Source organism: Oncorhynchus keta, unplaced genomic scaffold, assembly GCF_023373465.1.
Source record: "Oncorhynchus keta strain PuntledgeMale-10-30-2019 unplaced genomic scaffold, Oket_V2 Un_contig_9404_pilon_pilon, whole genome shotgun sequence".
Lineage (NCBI taxonomy): Eukaryota > Metazoa > Chordata > Actinopteri > Salmoniformes > Salmonidae > Oncorhynchus > Oncorhynchus keta.
The window spans coordinates 138501-163423 of NW_026290519.1; the positions used below are offsets into that span (position 1 = coordinate 138501).

At 49.0% G+C, this 24923-nt stretch overlaps 1 protein-coding gene and 1 long non-coding RNA gene across 2 annotated transcripts in view; one reads left to right on the forward strand and one right to left on the reverse strand.

The window, feature by feature from the left end:
• LOC127927100 (E3 ubiquitin-protein ligase RNF19A-like) overlaps positions 1 to 24923 on the reverse strand; it is a 106291-nt gene that overhangs the window by 66402 nt on the left and 14966 nt on the right. The window contains 1 exon segment of the mRNA XM_052512887.1: positions 82 to 1018. Coding sequence (XP_052368847.1) covers positions 82 to 701 — 620 coding nt within the window. The 5' untranslated portion in view covers positions 702 to 1018.
• On the forward strand, positions 7623 to 8523 carry LOC127927103 (uncharacterized). The gene is made up of 4 exons (XR_008126140.1): positions 7623 to 7851; positions 7929 to 8036; positions 8073 to 8180; positions 8253 to 8523. It is a non-coding gene; the product is annotated as an uncharacterized LOC127927103 (long non-coding RNA).

The following is a 24923-nucleotide window of genomic DNA, read 5'->3' on the forward strand; positions in this document are numbered from 1 at the left end:
TGTCTGAGCGGAGGTTCAGTCTGCCCTGTGTGTCTGAGCGGAGGTTCAGTCTGCCCTGTGTGTCTAAGCGGAGGTTCTTACCCGCAGTCTGGGGCGGGGCACCAGCGACAGTCAGGGTCGGTCACCAGCCATCGTCTCAACATGAACTCCTCGTACTTCTCCATGAGGGGCTGGTCTCCCAGGATGATGCAGATGTCGTGGGGGTTGAACCGCTCAGAGCACTCTGGACAGCTGATGTTGACGCGCGACTCACTGATCTCTATTCGCAAGTACTGGCGCAGGCAATCCGCACAGGAGCGGTGGTGGCAGGTCATGATGTCCGGGAAACTGTCCCTAGAGTGACGTAGAAGGCACAGAGGGCACTCCAGCAGCTCTCGACCCCGCGAGGAAGAGGAGGAGGAGGAGGAGGAGGACGCCCTGAGGGAGGAGGTGCAGGCAGCTCCGGCCACTGAGAAGGCAGAGTTCTTTTCGTTCAGCGTGAGGTCTGAGCGGATGCTGTCTATGCTGGCGATACCATCCACCCCTCCTTCCCCATGGAGCTCCATGGACTTCCTCTTGGGGTCCCGGCGCCGTCTGAACAGGTTCCCCATGGACAGACGTCTCTTCTTGGGGGCCTTCTTGACGGAGGGCAGGCTGACTGAGGAGGAGGACTGAAGGTCCCGGTCAGAGCCCATGGTTTGATGCTTCTGGAGGCTCATCATGGCTCCAGAGGGATTCGCGGGGGAGGACAGGGGGGCGCTGCCCAACCCCTCACATGGACAGGGTTAGAGAGGCCGGGGGAAGAGACTGGGGTTGGGGACAGGGGAGGGGAGGGGAGGCTGGGGACAGGGGAGGAGAGGCTGGGGAGAGACTGGGGTTGGGGACAGGGGAGGGGAGGCTGGGGACAGGGGAAGGGAGGCCGGGGAGAGACAGGGGGTGGGGACAGGGGAGGGGGTCAGGGGTCTAGTGGGGAACACAGGGTTTAAGTCATGGTGGTTATCGCCAGTCCTTTCCTGGGTCTTCAGGGCTCCTTGTCCGTCTGAGGAGAGAAGGAACAAGCTGTTATTAACAAGTATTAAAACACCACCCCAGACTACCCTCTAGTGGGCCCCCCCAGACTACCCTCTAGTGGGCCCCCCACACTACCCTCTAGTGGGCCCACCCACACTACCCTCTAGTGGGCCCACCCACACTACCGTCTAGTGGGCCCCCCCACACTACCGTCTAGTGGGCCCCCCCACACTACCGTCTAGTGGGCCCCCCCACACTACCGTCTCTCTAAGCTCCAGTGTAATATCCACACACTACATACACCTTAGCCAAATACATTTAAACTCAGTTTCTCCATAATTCCTGACATTTAATCCGAGTAAAAATTCCCTGTTTTAGGTCAGTTAGGATCACCACTTTATTTTAAGAATGTGAAATGTCAGAATAATAGTAGAGAGAATTATTTATTTCAGTTTTTATTTCTTTCATCACATTTCCAGTGGGTCAGAAGTTTACATTACAATCAATTAGTATTCGGTAGCATTGCCTTTAAATTGTTTAACTTGGGTCAAACGTTTCGGGTAGCCTTCCACAAGCTTCCCACAATAAGTTGGGTGAATTTTGGTCCATTCCTCCTGACAGAGCTGGTGTAACAGTCAGGTTTGTAGGCCTCCTTGATCGCACACGCTTTTTCAGTTCTGCCAACAAATATTCTATCCGATTGAGGTCAGGGCTTCGTGATGGCCACTCCAATACCTTGACTTTGTTGTCCTTAAGCCATTTTGCCACAACTTTGGAAGTCTGCTTGGGGTCATTGTCCATTTGGAAGACCCATTTGCGACCAAGCTTTAACTTCCTGACTGATGTCTTGAGATGTTGCTTCATTATATCCACATAATTTTCCTTCCTCATGATGCCATCTATTTTGTGAAGTGCACCAGTCCCTCCTGCAGCAAGGTACCCCAACAACATGATGCTGCCACCCCCGTGCTTCACTGTTGGGATGGTGTTCTTTGGCTTGCAAGCCTCCCCCTTTTTTCCTCCAAACATAACGATGGTAATTTTCGTTTCATCAGACCAGACCCCCCCTCTAACCACTAGGCCAGCTACCTCCCCTCTAACCACTAGGCTACCTGCCCCCCCCCCCTCTAACCACTAGGCTACCTGCCCCCCTCTAACCATTAGGCTACCTGCTCCCCCTCCCTCTAACCACTAGGCTACCTGCCCCCCCTCTAACCACTAGGCTACCTGCCCCCCTCTAACCATTAGGCTACCTGCCCCCCCCTCTAACCACTAGGCTACCTGCCCCCTCTAACCATTAGGCTACCTGCCCCCTCTAACCATTAGGCTACCTGCCCCCCTCTAACCATTAGGCTACCTGCTCCCCCTCTAACCACTAGACTACCTGCCCCCCTCTAACCACTAGACTACCTGCCCCCCTCTAACCATTAGGCTACCTGCTCCCCCCTCTAACCACTAGACTACCTGCCCCCCTCTAACCATTAGGCTACCTGCTCCCCCCTCTAACCACTAGGCTACCTGCCCCCCTCTAACCATTAGGCTACCTGCCCCCCTCTAACCATTAGGCTACCTGCCCCCCCCTCTAACCACTAGACTACCTGTCTCCACTTCATTTAACTTAACGTAGTTCCAAAAACAACAAGAGATGAGTTGGAAGTGAATGTGTGATGTCATAGCGGACACCCCACTCATTCTGCTGAGAGTTGAATCTCTTCATTTCAGAGCAGACGTGGACACAAACTGAGGGACATTTTTACTGAATTATATATTTTTTTTTTTACAAATTCTTCCAGTAAAATGTGTTTTTGTAAAAATGTTCAATATGAATTGTTAAAAGTAATGATTGTGCATATAGAGTTGGATGGTTTGTTCAACTTTAAAATGTAATGTTTTTTGTTTGGTAGACATTTAAAACATTTAAAATAAATTTATAAAATAAGGTTTACAATGCAGAAATATCTCCGTCATTTCCTGGTTCCTATAATTTTAATAGTTCACCTAATTTTCAGTTTGTGACAAAACAAGCAACGTATAGATAATCATTGTACCGTCTAAATTCTCTGTGAAATATATTTTCCATAACCATATTGTATTCTCAGCTGGTGTGCAAAACCAAAAGTAAAAGAAGCAAAAAAAATGTACTTAAGAATAGGAAATATAGAAATGGCGCACATAGAAGAGATCTACTGCTTCTTAGACTGGCTTTTAATGAGAATGACAGATCTATAAACACAAAATGTCTATGTGAATTTGGTTGGGTCGCCCAAAAAGTGACACATTGCAGCTTTAAGTGACTGATCCTCAGAGCAATTCCTATATCTGTGGAATTACCCTTACAGTCCTTTACTGTGGAATTACCCTTACAGTCCTTTGCTGTGGAATTACCCTTCCAGTCCTTTACTGTGGAATCACCCTTCCAGTCCTTTACTGTGGAATTACCCTTACAGTCCTTTACTGTGGAATTACCCTTACAGTCCTTTACTGTGGAATTACCCTTACAGTCCTTTACTGTGGAATTACCCTTACAGTCCTTTACTGTGGAATTACCCTTACAGTCCTTTACCTGTGGAATTACCCTATAGCCCTTTACTGTGGAATTACCCTACAGTCCTTTACTGTGGAATTACCCTACAGTCCTTTACTGTGGAATTACCCTACAGTCCTTTACCTGTGGAATTACCCTATAGCCCTTTACTGTGGAATTACCCTACAGTCCTTTACTGTGGAATTACCCTATAGCACTTTACTGTGGAATTACAATATAGTCCTTTACTGTGGAATCACCCTTACAGTCCTTTACTGTGGAATTACCCTTACAGTCCTTTACTGTGGAATTACCCTTACAGTCCTTTACTGTGGAATTACCCTTACAGTCCTTTACTGTGGACAGTCTGTGGAATCCCCTTACAGTCCTTTACTGTGGAATTACCCTTACAGTCCTTTACTGTGGAATCACCCTAGATTCCTTTACTGTGGAATTACCCTTAGTCCTTTACTGTGGAATTACCCTACAGTCCTTTACTGTGGAATCACCCTTACAGTCCTTTACTGTGGAATTACCCTATAGTCCTTTACTGTGGAATTACCCTAGAGTCCTTTACTGTGGAATCACCCTGTAGTCCTTTACTGTGTAATTACCCTATAGTCCTCTACAGAACAGCCTTCTGACAAGAAGAGCCCTCAGCTCTTCCTCCAGGATATTACTTCCTAACCCACTTCAAAAAAGACCGTGGTGCACTTCCTCCTTTGGGGCTGCTCTGAACCCTAACTACTACGGTGAAATGGCACAAGAGGATTCTCTTAAAACCAGGAGTGAGAAGGACAGCAGTTTCCAAAAGGAGGGAGAATAGAGGATATTGCATTTCAGTCAGAATATCCTGGACGGCTGTACTGGTACGTGTTCTTCACCAGGAGCAGATGTAGAGTTGTACTGTGTTATTCTGACGGGGGTTTGGGACAGGTCAACTAGCTAGCCATGGGGGTTTGGGACAGGTCAACTAGCTAGCCATGGGGGGTTGGGACAGGTCAACTAGCTAGCCATGGGGGTTTGGGACAGGTCAACTAGCTAGCCATGGGGGGTTGGGACAGGTCAACTAGCTAGCCATGGGGGTTTGGGACAGGTCAACTAGCTAGCCCGTCTCCAGACAGGGTTTCAGAAGCCTCGCAGAATGAGACACTCAGCTCATCTGGACAAGAACGGAAGTCGGCAGAGAGGAGTTATTCAAACTCCTCACACAGCTTTATTAAGACGATAAACTAGAACCAGCTGGGCCCTGGCCTGAGAAAAGGTGCCTGAGAGAGTTGAGGAGGGAGAGAGAGGTACAACCCATTCTGCTCCAGTCTTCTCTCTCAGCTCTAGTGCTGTGGTCCAACCCATTCTGCTCCCAGCTCTAGTTCTGTGGTCCAACCCAGTCTGCTCTCAGCTCTAGTCCTGTGGTCCAACCCATTCTGCTCTCAGCTCTAGTTCTGTGGTCCAACCCATTCTGCTCTCAGCTCTAGTCCTGTGGTCCAACCCATTCTGCTCTCAGCTCTAGTTCTGTGGTCCAACCCAGTCTGCTCTCAGCTCTAGTCCTGTGGTCCAACCCATTCTGCTCTCAGCTCTAGTCCTGAGGTCCAACCCATTCTGCTCTCAGCTCTAGTCCTGTGGTCCAACCCATTCTGCTCTCAGCTCTAGTCCTGTGGTCCAACCCATTCTGCTCTCAGCTCTAGTCCTGTGGTCCAACCCAGTCTGCTCTCAGCTCTAGTGCTGTGGTCCAACCCATTCTGCTCTCTCAGCTCTAGTCCTGTGGTCCAACCCATTCTGCTCTCAGCTCTAGTGCTGTGGTTCAACCCAGTCTGCTCTCAGCTCTCGTTCTGTGGTCCAACCCAGTCTGCTCTCAGCTCTAGTCCTGTGGTCCAACCCATTCTGCTCTCTCAGCTCTAGTGCTGTGGTTCAACCCAGTCTGCTCTCGTGCTGTGGTCCAACCCATTCTGCTCTCTCAGCTCTAGTCCTGTGGTTCAACCCAGTCTGCTCTCAGCTCTAGTCCTGTGGTCCAACCCAGTCTGCTCTCAGCTCTAGTCCTGTGGTCCAACCCAGTCTGCTCTCAGCTCTCGTCCTGTGGTCCAACCCAGTCTGCTCTCAGCTCTAGTCCTGTGGTCCAACCCAGTCTGCTCTCAGCTCTAGTCCTGTGGTCCAACCCAGTCTGCTCTCAGCTCTAGTCCTGTGGTCCAACCCAGTCTGCTCTCAGCTCTAGATAACACAGCCACAAGGAGGAACCAGAGCCTGCTGTGTTAAAGGGTTCCCACTAGATAACACAGCCACAAGGAGGAACCAGAGCCTGCTGTGTTAAAGGGTTCCCACTAGATAACACAGCCACAAGGAGGACCAGAGCCTGCTGTGTTAAAGGGTTTCCACTAGATAACACAGCCACAAGGAGGACCAGAGCCTGCTGTGTTAAAGGGTTTCCACTAGATAACACAGCCACAAGGAGGACCAGAGCCTGCTGTGTTAAAGGGCTAATTTTCCACTAGATAACACAGCCACAAGGAGGACCAGAGCCTGCTGTGTTAAAGGGTTTCCACTAGATAACACAGCCACAAGGAGGACCAGAGCCTGCTGTGTTAAAGGGTTTCCACTAGATAACACAGCCACAAGGAGGACCAGAGCCTGCTGTGTTAAAGGGTTCCCACTAGATAACACAGCCACAAGGAGGACCAGAGCCTGCTGTGTTAAAGAGTTCCCACTAGATAACACAGCCACAAGGAGGAACCAGAGCCTGCTGTGTTAAAGGGTTTCCACTAGATAACACAGCCACAAGGAGGAACCAGAGCCTGCTGTGTTAACTGGGAGTCTCGTCAGTGAAAACATCCGAAGGTCATCAAAGGTAAATTATTAATTTGATTGCTTTTCGTGACCAAGCTTCCTGCTGCTAGCTGGACATAATGCTATGCTAGGCTATCGATAAACTTACACAAATGCATGTCTTGCTTTGGCTGTAAAGCATAATTTAAAAATCTGAGATGACAGGGTGATTATTAACAAAAGGCTAAGCTGTGTTTCACTATATTTCACTTGTGATTTCATGAATATTAATATTTTCTAGTAATATTTTTTGTCCGTTGCGTTATGCTAATTTAGTGTCAGTTGATGACAAATTCTCCCGGATCCGGGATGGGTAGTTCCAAGAGGTTTTAAAGGGTTTCCACTAGATAACACAGCCACAAGGAGGAACCAGAGCCTGCTGTGTTAAAGGGTTCCCACTAGATAACACAGCCACAAGGTAGGTGACGAGCCTGCTGTGTTAAAGGGTTCCCACTAGATAACACAGCCACAAGGTAGGTGACGAGCCTGCTGTGTTAAAGGGTTCCCACTAGATAACACAGCCACAAGGTAGGTGACGAGCCTGCTGTGTTAAAGGGTTCCCACTAGATAACACAGCCACAAGGAGGAACCAGAGCCTGCTGTGTTAAAGGGGTTCCCACTAGATAACACAGCCACAAGGTAGGTGACGAGCCTGCTGTGTTAAAGGGGTTCCCACTAGATAACACAGCCACAAGGTAGGTGACGAGCCTGCTGTGTTAAAGGGTTCCCACTAGATAACACAGCCACAAGGTAGGTGACGAGCCTGCTGTGTTAAAGGGTTCCCACTAGATAACACAGCCACAAGGTAGGTGACGAGCCTGCTGTGTTAAAGGGTTCCCACTAGATAACACAGCCACAAGGTAGGTGACGAGCCTGCTGTGTTAAAGGGTTCCCACTAGATAACACAGCCACAAGGTAGGTGACGAGCCTGCTGTGTTAAAGGGTTCCCACTAGATAACACAGCCACAAGGTAGGTGACGAGCCCGCTGCCTACCTGTTCCTGGTTTAGATCACACTTCCTGTGAATGGTAGGACTGTCGCTCACCACCGCCAACACTTGGTCTGGAATGCAAATAGTTAGCCAGCGTGAGCTAGCTACCGAGCTAGCATACGAACTCTGTAGCACAGACTAGATCCTCCATATGACGTCGATGGGGGGGGGAGTGCATTGTGGGTAGTTTAGAAAACTTCCGGATATAAGTTCATGTAATAACCCGAATACACAACTAGTTTGTACTTCTAGGTAACCAGATGGTGACGACAACTAAGTTACTAAGTCTCTGAGCACGCGGTCTCACCGCTAGGTTACTAAGTCTCTGAGCACGCGGTCTCACCGCTAGGTTACTAAGTCTCTGAGCACGCGGTCTCACCGCTAGGTTACTAAGTCTCTGAGCACGCGGTCTCACCGCTAGGTTACTAAGTCTCTGAGCACGCGGTCTCACCGCTAGGTTACTAAGTCTCTGAGCACGCGGTCTCACCGCTAGGTTACTAAGTCTCTGAGCACGCGGTCTCACCGCTAGGTTACTAAGTCTCTGAGCACGCGGTCTCACCCGCTAGGTCTCACCGCTAAGGTCTGAGCACGCGGTCTCACCGCTAGGTTACTAAGTCTCTGAGCACGCGGTCTCACCGCTAGGTTACTAAGTCTCTGAGCACGCGGTCTCACCGCTAGGTTACTAAGTCTCTGAGCACGCGGTCTCACCGCTAGGTTACTAAGTCTCTGAGCACGCGGTGTCACCGCAAGGTTACTAAGTCTCTGAGCACGCGGTCTCACCGCTAGGTTACTAAGTCTCTGAGCACGCGGTCTCACCGCTAGGTTACTAAGTCTCTGAGCACGCGGTCTCACCGCTAGGTTACTAAGTCTCTGAGCATGCGGTCTCACCGCTAGGTTACTAAGTCTCTGAGCATGCGGTCTCACCGCTAGGTTACTAAGTCTCTGAGCACGCGGTCTCACCGCTAGGTTACTAAGTCTCTGAGCACGCGGTCTCACCGCTAGGTTACTAAGTCTCTGAGCACGCGGTCTCACCGCTAGGTTACTAAGTCTCTGAGCACGCGGTCTCACCGCTAGGTTACTAAGTCTCTGAGCACGCGGTCTCACCGCTAGGTTACTAAGTCTCTGAGCACGCGGTCTCACCGCTAGGTTACTAAGTCTCTGAGCACGCGGTCTCACCGCTAGGTTACTAAGTCTCTGAGCACGCGGTCTCACCGCTAGGTTACTAAGTCTCTGATGCAGCACGCGGTCTCACCGCAGGTTACTAAGTCTGAGCATCTCACCCTTCAACTAAGTCTCTGAGCACGCGGTCTCACCGCTAGGTTACTAAGTCTCTGAGCACGCGGTCTCACGCTAGGTTACTAAGGTTACTAAGTCTCTGCAGGCACGCGGTCTCACCGCTAAGGTTACTCAACAGGAGAAATGTCTACTGCAGCATAGCTAATCTGAGCACGCAACAGGAGGTCTCACCGCTAGGTTACTAAGTCTCTGAGCACGCATCAACACCCTTCAACAGGAGGTCTCAGAAGGTTACTAAGTCTCTGAGCACGCGGTCTCACCGCTAGGTTACTAAGTCTCACCGGTGAGGAATAACTCCTGCTTCCTGCCGTTACTCTCCAGACGGCTCTGCTGCGTTTTTGTTCCTGGAATCCAGTCTTAATCTGCCTCTTAAATAAACACAGGGAAATATGTTTTCCAAAACATGGACGCATGACGCAGGAACAGCAAATAATAATGAAGCCCAGCGTGCCTCGGGAGAATGATGACCATACTACTGCAGGACGATAAGGTCTAGCATCAACACCCTTCAACAGGAGAATGATGACCATACTACTGCAGGACGATAAGGTCTAGCATCAACACCCTTCAACAGGAGAATGATGACCATACTACTGCAGGACGATAAGGTCTAGCATCAACACCCTTCAACAGGAGAATGATGACCATACTACTGCAGGACGATAAGGTCTAGCATCAACACCCTTCAACAGGAGAATGATGACCATACTACTGCAGGACGATAAGGTCTAGCATCAACACCCTTCAACAGGAGAATGATGACCATACTACTGCAGGACGATAAGGTCTAGCATCAACACCCTTCAACAGGAGAATGATGACCATACTACTGCAGGACGATAAGGTCTAGCATCAACACCCTTCAACAGGAGAATGATGACCATACTACTGCAGGACGATAAGGTCTAGCATCAACACCCTTCAACAGGAGAATGATGACCATACTACTGCAGGACGATAAGGCATCTTCAACAGGAGCATCAACACCCTTCAACAGGAGAATGATGACCATACTACTGCAGGACGATAAGGTCTAGCATCAACACCCTTCAACAGGAGAATGATGACCATACTACTGCAGGACGATAAGGTCTAGCATCAACACCCTTCAACAGGAGAATGATGACCATACTACTGCAGGACGATAAGGTCTAGCATCAACACCCTTCAACAGGAGAATGATGACCATACTACTGCAGGACGATAAGGTCTAGCATCAACACCCTTCAACAGGAGAATGATGACCATACTACTGCAGGACGATAAGGTCTAGCATCAACACCCTTCAACAGGAGAATGATGACCATACTACTGCAGGACGATAAGGTCTAGCATCAACACCCTTCAACAGGAGAATGATGACCATACTACTGCAGGACGATAAGGTCTAGCATCAACACCCTTCAACAGGAGAATGATGACCATACTACTGCAGGACGATAAGGTCTAGCATCAACACCATCAACACCCTTCAACAGGAGAATGATGACCATACTACTGCAGGACGATAAGGTCTAGCATCAACACCCTTCAACAGGAGAATGATGACCATACTACTGCAGGACGATAAGGTCTAGCATCAACACCCTTCAACAGGAGAATGATGACCATACTACTGCAGGACGATAAGGTCTAGCATCAACACCCTTCAACAGGAGAATGATGACCATACTACTGCAGGACGATAAGGTCTAGCATCAACACCCTTCAACAGGAGAATGATGACCATACTACTGCAGGACGATAAGGTCTAGCATCAACACCCTTCAACAGGAGAATGATGACCATACTACTGCAGGACGATAAGGTCTAGCATCAACACCCTTCAACAGGAGAATGATGACCATACTACTGCAGGACGATAAGGTCTAGCATCAACACCCTTCAACAGGAGAATGATGACCATACTACTGCAGGACGATAAGGTCTAGCATCAACACCCTTCAACAGGAGAATGATGACCATACTACTGCAGGACGATAAGGTCTAGCATCAACACCCTTCAACAGGAGAATGATGACCATACTACTGCAGGACGATAAGGTCTAGGTCAGGAGAATGAGCATCAACTAGCATCAACACCCTTCAACAGGAGAACCCTTCAACAGGAGAATGATGACCATACTACTGCAGGACGATAAGGTCTAGCATCAACACCCTTCAACAGGAGAATGATGACCATACTACTGCAGGACGATAAGGTCTAGCATCAACACCCTTCAACAGGAGAATGATGACCATACTACTGCAGGACGATAAGGTCTAGCATCAACACCCTTCAACAGGAGAATGATGACCATACTACTGCAGGACGATAAGGTCTAGCATCAACACCCTTCAACAGGAGAATGATGACCATACTACTGCAGGACGATAAGGTCTAGCATCAACACCCTTCAACAGGAGAATGATGACCATACTACTGCAGGACGATAAGGTCTAGCATCAACACCCTTCAACAGGAGAATGATGACCATACTACTGCAGGACGATAAGGTCTAGCATCAACACCCTTCAACAGGAGAATGATGACCATACTACTGCAGGACGATAAGGTCTAGCATCAACACCCTTCAACAGGAGAATGATGACCATACTACTGCAGGACGATAAGGTCTAGCATCAACACCCTTCAACAGGAGAATGATGACCATACTACTGCAGGCATCAACACCCTTCAACAGGAGAATGATGACCATACTACTGCAGGTCTAGCATCAACACCCTTCAACAGGAGAATGATGACCATACTACTGCAGGACGATAAGGTCTAGCATCAACACCCTTCAACAGGAGAATGATGACCATACTACTGCAGGACGATAAGGTCTAGCATCAACACCCTTCAACAGGAGAATGATGACCATACTACTGCAGGACGATAAGGTCTAGCATCAACACCCTTCAACAGGAGAATGATGACCATACTACTGCAGGACGATAAGGTCTAGCATCAACACCCTTCAACAGGAGAATGATGACCATACTTACTGCAGGACGATAAGGTCTAGCATCAACACCCTTCAACAGGAGAATGATGACCATACTACTGCAGGACAGGAGAATGATGATAAGGTCTAGCATCAACACCCTTCAACAGGAGAATGATGACCATACTACTGCAGGACGATAAGGTCTAGCATCAACACCCTTCAACAGGAGAATGATGACCATACTACTGCAGGACGATAAGGTCTAGCATCAACACCCTTCAACAGGAGAATGATGACCATACTACTGCAGGACGATAAGGTCTAGCATCAACACCCTTCAACAGGAGGAGAATGATGACCCTTCCAGGAGAATGATGACCTACTGCAGGACGATAAGGTCTAGCATCAACACCCTTCAACAGGAGAATGATGACCATACTACTGCAGGACGATAAGGTCTAGCATCAACACCCTTCAACAGGAGAATGATGACCATACTCAAGGTCTAGCATCAACACCCTTCAACAGGAGAATGATGACCATACTACTGCAGGACGATAAGGTCTAGCATCAACACCCTTCAACAGGAGAATGATGACCATACTACTGCAGGACGATAAGGTCTAGCATCAACACCCTTCAACAGGAGAATGATGACCATACTACTGCAGGACGATAAGGTCTAGCATCAACACCCTTCAACAGGAGAATGATGACCATACTACTGCAGGACGATAAGGTCTAGCATCAACACCCTTCAACAGGAGAATGATGACCATACTACTGCAGGACGATAAGGTCTAGCATCAACACCCTTCAACAGGAGAATGATGACCATACTACTGCAGGACGATAAGGTCTAGCATCAACACCCTTCAACAGGAGAATGATGACCATACTACTGCAGGACGATAAGGTCTAGCATCAACACCCTTCAACTTCAGGACAGGAGAATGAATGACCATACTACTGCAGGACGATAAGGTCTAGCATCAACACCCTTCAACAGGAGAATCAACAGGAGAATAGGACCATACTACTGCAGGACGATAAGGTCTAGCATCAACACCCTTCAACAGGAGAATGATGACCATACTACTGCAGGACGATAAGGTCTAGCATCAACACCCTTCAACAGGAGAATGATGACCATACTACTGCAGGACGATAAGGTCTAGCATCAACACCCTTCAACAGGAGAATGATGACCATACTACTGCAGGACGATAAGGTCTAGCATCACCCTTCAACAGGAGAATGATGACCATACTTCAACAGCATCAACACCCTTCAACAGGAGAATGATGACCATACTACTGCAGGACGATAAGGTCTAGCATCAACACCCTTCAACAGGAGAATGATGACCATACTACTGCAGGACGATAAGGTCTAGCATCAACACCCTTCAACAGGAGAATGATGACCATACTACTTCAACAGGAGAATGATGACCATACTACTGCAGGACGATAAGGTCTAGCATCAACACCCTTCAACACCCTTCAACAGGAGAATGATGACCATACTACTGCAGGACGATAAGGTCTAGCATCAACACCCTTCAACAGGAGAATGATGACCATACTACTGCAGGACGATACTGCAGGACGATAAGCATACTTCAACAGGTCTAGCATCAACACTTCAACAGGAGAATGATGACCATACTACTGCAGGACGATAAGGTCTAGCATCAACACCCTTCAACAGGAGAATGATGACCATACTACTGCAGGACGATAAGGTCTAGCATCAACACCCTTCAACAGGAGAATGATGACCATACTACTGCAGGACGATAAGGTCTAGCATCAACACCCTTCAACAGGAGAATGATGACCATACTACTGCAGGACGATAAGGTCTAGCATCAACACCCTTCAACAGGAGAATGATGACCATACTACTGCAGGACGATAAGGTCTAGCATCAACACCCTTCAACAGGAGAATGATGACCATACTACTGCAGGACGATAAGGTCTAGCATCAACACATCCTTCAACAGGAGAATGATGACCATACTACTGCAGGACGATAAGGTCTAGCATCAACACCCTTCAACAGGAGAATGATGACCATACTACTGCAGGACGATAAGGTCTAGCATCAACACCCTTCAACAGGAGAAATGACCATACTACTGCAGGACGATAAGGTCTAGCATACTTCAACAGGAGAATGATGACCATACTACTGCAGGACGATAAGGTCAGCATCAACACCCTTCAACAGGAGAATGGTCTAGCATCAACACCCCTTCAACATCAACACCCTTCAACAGGAGAACACCCTTGATGATGACCATACTACTGCAGGACGATAAGGTCTAGCATCAACACCCTTCAACAGGAGAATGATGACCATACTACTGCAGGACGATAAGGTCTAGCATCAACACCCTTCAACAGGAGAATGATGACCATACTACTGCAGGACGATAAGGTCTAGCATCAACACCCTTCAACAGGAGAATGATGACCATACTACTGCAGGACGATAAGGTCTAGCATCAACACCCTTCAACAGGAGAAGATGCTCATCCAGTCCACATCTCCCCCCAGACCTATAGTCCACAGCTCAACACCCCCAGACCTACTAGTCCAGGTCTAGCATCCCCCAACAGGAGAATGATGACCTACCAGTCCATCCTTCCCCCAGACCTACTGTCCAGGCCCAGGTCTAGCATCCACCCCCCAGACCTATAGTCCACCCTTCCCCAGACCTATAGTCCACCTTCAACAGGAGAATGATGACCCCCAGACCTAATAGTCCACCCCCCCAGACCTATACTGTCCACCTCAACACCCCCCAGACCTATAGTCCACCTCCCCCCAGACCTATAGTCCACCTCCCCCCAGACCTATAGTCCACCTCCCCCCCAGACCTATAGTCCACCTCCCCCCAGACCCCCCAGACCTATAGTCCACCCCCCCCAGACCTATAGTCCACCCCCCCCCAGACCTATAGTCCACCCCCCCAGACCTATAGTCCACCTCCCCCCAGACCTATAGTCCACCTCCCCCCCAGACCTATAGTCCACCCCCAGACCCCCAGACCTATCGTCCCCCCCCACCTCCCCCCAGACCTATCGTCCACCTCCCCCCAGACCTATCGTCCACCTCCCCCAGACCATCGTCCACCTCCCCCCACAGACCTCTCCCCCAGACCTCTCCCCACAGACCTCTCCCCACAGACCTCTCCCCACAGACCCTCCCCACAGACCTCTCCCCACAGACCTCTCCCCACAGACCTCTCCCCACAGACCTCTCCCCACAGACCTCTCCCCACAGACTCTCTCCCCACAGACCTCTCCCCACAGACCTCTCCCCACAGACCTCTCCCCACAGACCTCTCCCCACAGACCTCTCCCCACAGACCTCTCCCCACAGACCTCTCCCCACAGACCTCCCTGAGACTCAGACCCTTCTCTCCATAGCTCTTAAATTCCCTAGAAGAGCTCTTAAATTCCCTAGAAGAGCTCTTAAATTCTCTCCATAGAGCTCCATAAACCCAAAAAGAGCCTTCCCTGTGAAAGAATGATGTGAGGGACTGGAGTCCTGACAGAGAGAACATGCAGTTCTGAGTAGGAAGTTAATTTGTTGACAGTGGCCCACAGACATTGACTCACATTCAAAACCACACAGTGGATTACTGGACATTTTGAATTCCCAGAGAAACATTTCCCAAACCTGTTACCACTGGTTAAATATTTACTGACCGACCGACCCTCAGATACAACAGGGAGGGTTGTCTCCTGACCGACCGACCCTCAGATACAACACAGGGGGGGGGGGTTGCCCCCTCTCTGGCAGAGGTTAGAGAGCACCTTTGCTCAGTTACCAGACAGGACAGAGAAGTCAGTGGTACTACTCTGTGGGTCCACAACGATACGGCCAGGGAGACATAATGAAACCAGACTGACAGGCCCAGTCCAGAACCACAACGATACGGCCAGGGAGACATAATGAAACCAGACTGACAGGCCCAGTCCAGAACCACAACGATACGGCCAGGGAGACATAATGAAACCAGACTGACAGGCCCAGTCCAGAACCACAACGATACGGCCAGGGAGACATAATGAACCCAGACTGACAGGCCCAGGTCATAATGAACCCAGACTGACAGGCCCAGGTCATAATGAACCCAGACTGACAGGCCCAGGTCATAATGAACCCAGACTGACAGGCCCAGGTCATAATGAACCCAGACTGACAGGCCCAGGTCATAATGAACCCAGACTGACAGGCCCAGGTCATAATGAACCCAGACTGACAGGCCCAGGTCATAATGAACCCAGACTGACAGGCCCAGGTCATAATGAACCCAGACTGACAGGCCCAGGTCATAATGAACCCAGACTGACAGGCCCAGGTCATAATGAACCCAGACTGACAGGCCCAGTCCCAGTCCAGACAGGCCCAGTCCAGAACCACAACGACGGTGTCATAATGAAACCAGACAGGCCCAGTCCCAGTCCAGACAGGCCCAGTCCCAGTCCAGACAGGCCCAGTCCAGAACCACAACGACGGTGTCCTAATGAAAGCACCAACACATCCGTATGAAACAGGAGAGATTCCAGTGTAAATAGATGGCGTGTCTGTGACAATAGTCCAGGGTTATGGACCAGCAGCCCCAGCCAGGCTCAGCAACACTAAACCCTCAGAACAAACAGCAGACCACAGTCGTAACCTAACTGGAGAGAGCAAACTGGCCACATTCTGATCATGCTCTGGTCAATGCAGCCCTTCTGCACATTCCTGTGCTGCTGTGGGGAAAGGAATGGCACGTGGCCTGGGTATTAGTGGGGACAGACCGGACAGCCAGGCCTGGGTATTAGTGGGAAGTGGGGAACAGGCAGGCCTGGGTATTAGTGGGAAGTGGGGACCGGACAGGCAGGCCTGGGTATTAGTGGGAAGTGGGGACAGGACAGCCAGGCCTGGGTATTAGTGGGAAGTGGGGACAGACAGGCCTGGGTATTAGTGGGAAGTGGGGACAGACAGGCCTGGGTATTAGTGGGAAGTGGGGACAGACAGGCCTGGGTATTAGTGGGGAGTGGGGAAAGGAGTGGCACGTGGCCTGGGTATTAGTGGGAAGTGGGGACAGACCGGACAGGCAGGCCAGGGTATTAGTGGGAAGTGGGGACAGACAGGCCTGGGTATTAGTGGGAAGTGGGGACAGACAGGCCTGGGTATTAGTGGGAAGTGGGGACAGACAGGCCTGGGTATTAGTGGGAAGTGGGGACAGACAGGCCTGGGTATTAGTGGGAAGTGGGGACAGACAGGCCTGGGTATTAGTGGGAAGTGGGGACAGACAGGCCTGGGTATTAGTGGGGAGTGGGGAAACAGCACAGGCCTGGGTATTAGTGGGAAGTGGGGACAGACCGGACAGCCAGGCCAGGGTATTAGTGGGAAGTGGGGACAGACCGGACAGCCAGGCCAGGGTATTAGTGGGAAGTGGGGACAGACAGGACAGCCAGGCCAGGGTATTAGTGGGAAGTGGGGACAGACCGGACAGCCAGGCCAGGGTATTAGTGGGAAGTGGGGACAGACCGGACAGCCAGGCCAGGGTATTAGTGGGAAGTGGGGACAGACCGGACAGGCAGGCCAGGGTATTAGTGGGAAGTGGGGACAGACCGGACAGCCAGGCCAGGGTATTAGTGGGAAGTGGGGACCGGACAGGACAGCCAGGCCAGGGTATTAGTGGGAAGTGGGGACCGGACAGGACAGCCAGGCCAGGGTATTAGTGGGAAGTGGGGACAGACAGGACAGGCAGGCCAGGGTATTAGTGGGAAGTGGGGACAGGACAGCCAGGCCAGGGTATTAGTGGGGACAGACCGGACAGACAGGCCTGGGTATTAGTGGGGACAGACCGGACAGACAGGCCTGGGTATTAGTGGGGACAGACCGGACAGACAGGCCTGGGTATTAGTGGGGACAGACCGGACAGACAGGCCTGGGTATTAGTGGGGACAGACCGGACAGACAGGCCTGGGTATTAGGGCTTTAGTGGGGACAGACCGGACAGGCAGGCCAGGGTATTCGTGGGAAGTGGGGACAGACAGGACAGCCAGGCCAGGGTATTAGTGGGAAGTGGGGACAGACCGGACAGGCAGGCCTGGGCATTAGGGCTTTAGTGGGGACAGCCAGGCCAGGGCATTAGGGTTTTAGTGGGGACAGCCAGGCCATGGTACCCCCCTGTATATAGCCTCCACATTGACTCTGTACCCCCTGTATATAGCCTCCACATTGACTCTGTACCGTAATACCCTGTATATAGCCTCCACATTGACTCTGTACCGTAATACCCTGTATATAGTCTAGCCTACCGTAATACCCATATAGACTCTGTACCGTAATACCCTGTATATAGCCTCCACATTGACTCTGTACCCTGTAATAGCCTCCACATTGACCTGTATATAGCCTCCACATTGACTCTGTACCCTGTATATAGCCTCCACGTAGACTCTGTACCGTATATAGCCTCCACGTAGACTCTGTTGACTCTAGCCTCCACGTAGACTCTGTAATACCCTGTATATACTCTGTACAGGTACCCCCTCCACATTGACTCTGTACCGTAATACCCTGTATATAACCTCCACATTGACTCTGTACCGTAATACCCTGTATATAGCCTCCACATTGACTCTGTACCGTAATACCCTGTATATAACCTCCACATTGACTCTGTACCGTAATACCCTGTATATATGCTGCCACCACCATGCTTCACCGTAGGGATGGTGCCAGGTTTCCTCCAGACGTGACGCTTGGCATTCAGGCCAAAGAGTTCAATCTTGGTTTCATCAGACCAGAGAATCTTGTTTCTCATGGTCTGAGAGTCCTTTTGGTGCCTTTTGGCAAACTCAAAGCGGGCTGTCATGTGCCTTTTACTGAAAAGTGGCTTCCGTCTGGCATCTCGACCATAAAGACCTGATTGGTGGAATGCTGCAGAGATGGTTGTCCTTCTGGAAGGTTCTCCCATCTCCATAGAGGAACTCTGGAGCTCTTCTCCCTCTATTGCTTAGTTTGGCCGGGCGGCCAGCTCTAGGAAGAGTCTTGGTGGTTCCAAACTCCTTCCATTTAAGAATAATGGAGGCCACTGTTCTTGGGGACCTTCAATGCTGCAGAAATGTTTTGGTACCCTTCCCCAGATATCCGAGACAGGATTGTGTCGAGGCACAGCTCTACGGACACTTCCTTTGACCTCATACTTGGTTTTTACTCTGACATGCACTGTCAACTGTGGGACCTTATATAGACAGGTGTGTGCCTTCCCAAATCATGTCCAATCAATTGAATTTACCACAGGTGGACTCCAATCAAGTTGTAGAAACATCTCAAGGTCGGTCAATGGAGAACAGGATGCACCTGACCTCAATTGAGTCTCATAGCAAAGGGTCTGAAAACGTATGTAAATAAGGTACTTCGGTTTATGTTTTATACGTTAGCAAAAATGTCTTAACCTGTTTTTGCTTTGTCATTATGGGGTATTGTGATGTCATTATGGGGTATTGTGATGTCATTATGGGGTATTGTGATGTCATTATGGGGTATTGTGATGTCATTATGGGGTATTGTGATGTCATTATGGGGTATTGTGATGTCATTATGGGGTATTGTGATGTCATTATGGGGTATTGTGATGTCATTATGGGGTATTGTGTGTAAATAGATGTTTTTATTTTAATTTGATTTAATCCATTTTAGAATAAGGCTGTAACATAACCGAATGTGGGAAAAGGTCTGAATACTTTCTGAACGGACTGTAGTATCAGAATTACTGAAGGACGTGGACACCTGCCAAGTCGTCTAATCGCTTGTTACGTACCGTATAACTCAGATGTACCGTCTGACTGTCGGTCACGTAAAGGGTTATAGCGTCAGTAGAATGGGCTAATAGCATAGTCTTATTTGGAGTGTCGTGACACACACACACACACACACACACACACACACACACACACACACACTTCATGTACAATACAAACATATGTGCAGCAAAGACAAACGAAAACACCCACATCCGTTGTTCTGTTGTTGAAGCCACTATGACACAACACAACAGGGATGTTTCCCACCCCAACAAAGACAGCAGTCTCCCTCCCTCCTCTCCTCACAGGCTGTAAAGGAGAGGAAATGAGGTAAGCACCCAGGCATCCCTGGCCCTGCTCTCTTCCTCCGCTGGGGAAGAGGGGGAGAAACAGAGGGCTGAGGAGAGGAACGAAGGAGGGAGAGGTAAACTTGACTGATCCCGCAAAGAAATGCTCCTCCCGCAAAGTCAGGGACAGCCAGAGAAGCAGGATAAACACACAGCTAACAGCTCCTATAAATTGTGTCGTGCAGATCAGGCCAGGGGGAATCCCCCCCCTACTCAACCCCACCCAAGCTGTTAAAAATATCCCTCAGTAAAAGACAGATAAGTCAAGGTGGGAAAAGTAAACCCCCCAAAAGAAACCCAGACCAGCAGCTCAAATGCTCACACATTGAGACCTCATATCACAGACAGTAGGCCTCATCTTTACACTGACGCACAATTGAGCAGGCTGCGTTGACGTGACGAGGCCTTTATCCCTTGAAGCTGACAGCTGTTCCAGAGGATCTGTGAGGCCAGAGGAAGAGAGCCTTCAGAAGTACCACGAGTTGGACAGCAGAGTTAAGGAAAAGCAGCCAACAAGTGCTCAGCATATGTGGGAACTCCTTCAAGACTGTTGGAAAAGCATTCCAGGTGAAGCTAGTTGAGAGAATGCCAAGAGTGTTTAAAGCTGCCATCAAGGCAAAGGAAGAATATAAAATACATTTTGATTCGTGTAACACTTTTTTGGTTACTACATGATTCCACGTGTGATTTAATAGTTGATGTTTTCATTATTATTCTACAATTTAGAAAATAGTAAAAAATAAAGAAAAACCCTTGAATGAGAGTAGGTGTGTCCATAACTATAAAAAAAAAAATAATAAATCAGATTTTTGGCCTAAATCACCCAGCCCTAGATTAGGTTCTGTTTGGTCCAGGCTATATCACCCAGCCCTAGATTAGATTCTGTTTGGCCCAGGCTATATCACCCAGCCCTAGATTAGGTTCTGTTTGGTCCAGGCTATATCACCCAGCCCTAGATTAGGTTCTGTTTGGCCCAGGCTATATCACCCAGCCCTAGATTAGGTTCTGTTTGGCCCAGGCTATATCACCCAGCCCTAGATTAGGTTCTGTTTGGCCCAGGCTATATCACCCAGCCCTAGATTAGGTTCTGTTTGGCCCAGGCTATATCACCCAGCCCTAGATTAGGTTCCCAGGCTATATCACCCAGCCCTAGATTAGGTTCTGTTTGGTCCAGGCTATATCACCCAGCCCTAGATTAGGTTCTGTTTGGTCCAGGCTATATCACCCAGCCCTAGATTAGGTTCTGTTTGGTCCAGGCTATATCACCCAGCCCTAGATTAGGTTCTGTTTGGTCCAGGCTATATCACCCAGCCCTAGATTAGGTTCTGTTTGGTCCAGGCTATATCACCCAGCCCTAGATTAGGTTCTGTTTGGCCCAGGCTATATCACCCAGCCCTAGATTAGGTTCTGTTTGGTCCAGGCTATATCACCCAGCCCTAGATTAGGTTCTGTTTGGTCCAGGCTATATCACCCAGCCCTAGATTAGATTCTGTTTGGCCCAGGCTATATCACCCAGCCCTAGATTAGGTTCTGTTTGGTCCAGGCTATATCACCCAGCCCTAGATTAGGTTCTGTTCACCTGTTTGGTCCAGTCCTGAAAAAGAGACCCTAAACCCTGCCAGAACCATCTTCAACCCTCGTCTCTCTGCCAGTTGTTAAATAGCTCAAAATAGGCTCAATGTTGTTGCTTCTGTAGTGAGAGAGCCACAATATGGAGGTAATATGGTCCTCTGTAAACAGCAGTCTGAATCCCCATCATTACCATGCCTGTTCAGGAATATCTCTGCCTGACAGGTCACTACATTTTCAAGGTGGCCCAAAGTTACAGATTTAAAAAGGAGAGCACTTCTCGGGCCAACTTGGACTCTATAATAAGATTTGGTAATATTTCCCAGACACCACCACTCTCATCCTGCTCTCAGCAGGCCCACAGCTTTACCCAGATAGCTGCTTGGATGGCTCACTTTACGGTTCAGTGGAACACCCACCTTGAAATCCACTACAAACAATCTGTCAACAACGATATATTAGCCTGGGAAACAGAGCACTGCACTGTGAGGTCCATGGTTTAGGTTAGGACAAGACAGCGATATATTAGTCTGGGAAACAGCACTGTGAGGTCCATGGTTTAGGTTAGGACAAGACAACGATATATTAGCCTGGGAAACAGAAAACTGCACTGTGAGGTCCATGGTTTAGGTTAGGACAAGACAGAGATATATTAGCCTGGGAAACAGAGCACTGCACTGTGAGGTCCATGGTTTAGGTTAGGACAAGACAATGATATATTAGCCTGGGAAACAGAGCACTGCACTGTGAGGTCCATGGTTTAGGTTAGGACAAGACAGCGATATATTAGCCTGGGAAACAGAGCACTGCACTGAGAGGTCCATGGTTTAGGTTAGGACAAGACAGCGATATATTAGCCTGGGAAACAGAGCACTGAGAGGTCCATGGTTTAGGTTAGGACAAGACAGAGATATATTAGCCTGGGAAACAGAGCACTGCACTGAGAGGTCCATGGTTTAGGTTAGGACAAGACAGCGATATATTAGCCTGGGAAACAGCACTGAGATGTCCATGGTTTAGGTTAGGACAAGACAACGATATATTAGCCTGGGAAACAGAGCACGACACTGTGATGTCCATGGTTTAGGTTAGGACAAGACAGCGATATATTAGCCTGGGAAACAGAGCACTGCACTGAGAGGTCCATGGTTTAGGTTAGGACAAGACAGAGATATATTAGCCTGGGAAACAGCACTGAGATGTCCATGGTTTAGGTTAGGACAAGACAGCGATATATTAGCCTGGGAAACAGCACTGAGATGTCCATGGTTTAGGTTAGGACAAGACAACGATATATTAGCCTGGGAAACAGAGCACTGCACTGTGATGTCCATGGTTTAGGTTAGGACAAGACAGCGATATATTAGCCTGGGAAACAGCACTGAGATGTCCATGGTTTAGGTTAGGACAAGACAACGATATATTAGCCTGGGAAACAGAGCACTGCACTGTGAGGTCCATGGTTTAGGTTAGGACAAGACAGCGATATATTAGCCTGGGAAACAGAGCACTGCACTGTGAGGTCCATGGTTTAGGTTAGGACAAGACAGCGATATATTAGTCTGGGAAACAGCACTGTGAGGTCCATGGTTTAGGTTAGGACAAGACAGAGATATATTAGCCTGGGAAACAGAGCACTGCACTGAGAGGTCCATGGTTTAGGTTAGGACAAGAAGGCGATATATTAGCCTGGGAAACAGCACTGAGAGGTCCATGGTTTAGGTTAGGACAAGACAGCGATATATTAGCCTGGGAAACAGAGCACTGCACTGAGAGGTCCATGGTTTAGGTTAGGACAAGACAGCGATATATTAGCCTGGGAAACAGCACTGAGATGTCCATGGTTTAGGTTAGGACAAGACAACGATATATTAGCCTGGGAAACAGAGCACTGCACTGTGAGGTCCATGGTTTAGGTTAGGACAAGACAGCGATATATTAGCCTGGGAAACAGAGCACTGCACTGTGAGGTCCATGGTTTAGGTTAGGACAAGACAACGATATATTAGCCTGGGAAACAGAGCACTGCACTGTGAGGTCCATGGTTTAGGTTAGGACAAGACAGCGATATATTAGCCTGGGAAACAGAGCACTGAGAGGTCCATGGTTTAGGTTAGGACAAGACAACGATATATTAGCCTGGGAAACAGAGCAGCACTGAGAGGTCCATGGTTTAGGTTAGGACAAGACAGCGATATATTAGCCTGGGAAACAGCACTGAGATGTCCATGGTTTAGGTTAGGACAAGACAGCGATATATTAGCCTGGGAAACAGCACTGAGAGGTCCATGGTTTAGGTTAGGACAAGACAACGATATATTAGCCTGGGAAACAGCACTGAGAGGTCCATGGTTTAGGTTAGGACAAGACAGAGATATATTAGCCTGGGAAACAGCACTGAGAGGTCCATGGTTTAGGTTAGGACAAGACAGCGATATATTAGCCTGGGAAACAGCACTGAGATGTCCATGGTTTAGGTTAGGACAAGACAACGATATATTAGCCTGGGAAACAGAGCACGACACTGAGAGGTCCATGGTTTAGGTTAGGACAAGACAGCGATATATTAGCCTGGGAAACAGAGCACTGCACTGAGAGGTCCATGGTTTAGGTTAGGACAAGACAGTGATATATTAGCCTGGGAAACAGAGCACTGCACTGAGAGGTCCATGGTTTAGGTTAGGACAAGACAGCGATATATTAGCCTGGGAAACAGAGCACTGCACTGAGAGGTCCATGGTTTAGGTTAGGACAAGACAGCGATATATTAGCCTGGGAAACAGAGCACTGAGATGTCCATGGTTTAGGTTAGGACAAGACAGTGATATATTAGCCTGGGAAACAGAGCACGACACTGAGAGGTCCATGGTTTAGGTTAGGACAAGACAACGATATATTAGCCTGGGAAACAGAGCACTGAGAGGTCCATGGTTTAGGTTAGGACAAGACAGTGATATATTAGCCTGGGAAACAGAGCACTGTGAGGTCCATGGTTTAGGTTAGGACAAGACAGTGATATATTAGCCTGGGAAACAGAGCACTGCACTGAGAGGTCCATGGTTTAGGTTAGGACAAGACAGCGATATATTAGCCTGGGAAACAGAGCACTGCACTGAGAGGTCCATGGTTTAGGTTAGGACAAGACAGTGATATATTAGCCTGGGAAACAGAGCACTGAGAGGTCCATGGTTTAGGTTAGGACAAGACAGTGATATATTAGCCTGGGAAACAGAGCACGGCACTGAGAGGTCCATGGTTTAGGTTAGGACAAGACAGTGATATATTAGCCTGGGAAACAGAGCACTGAGAGGTCCATGGTTTAGGTTAGGACAAGACAGTGATATATTAGCCTGGGAAACAGAGCACTGCACTGAGAGGTCCATGGTTTAGGTTAGGACAAGACAGCGATATATTAGCCTGGGAAACAGCACTGAGATGTCCATGGTTTAGGTTAGGACAAGACAGCGATATATTAGCCTGGGAAACAGAGCACTGCACTGTGAGGTCCATGGTTTAGGTTAGGACAAGACAGCGATATATTAGCCTGGGAAACAGAGCACTGCACTGTGAGGTCCATGGTTTAGGTTAGGACAAGACAACGATATATTAGCCTGGGAAACAGAGCACTGCAC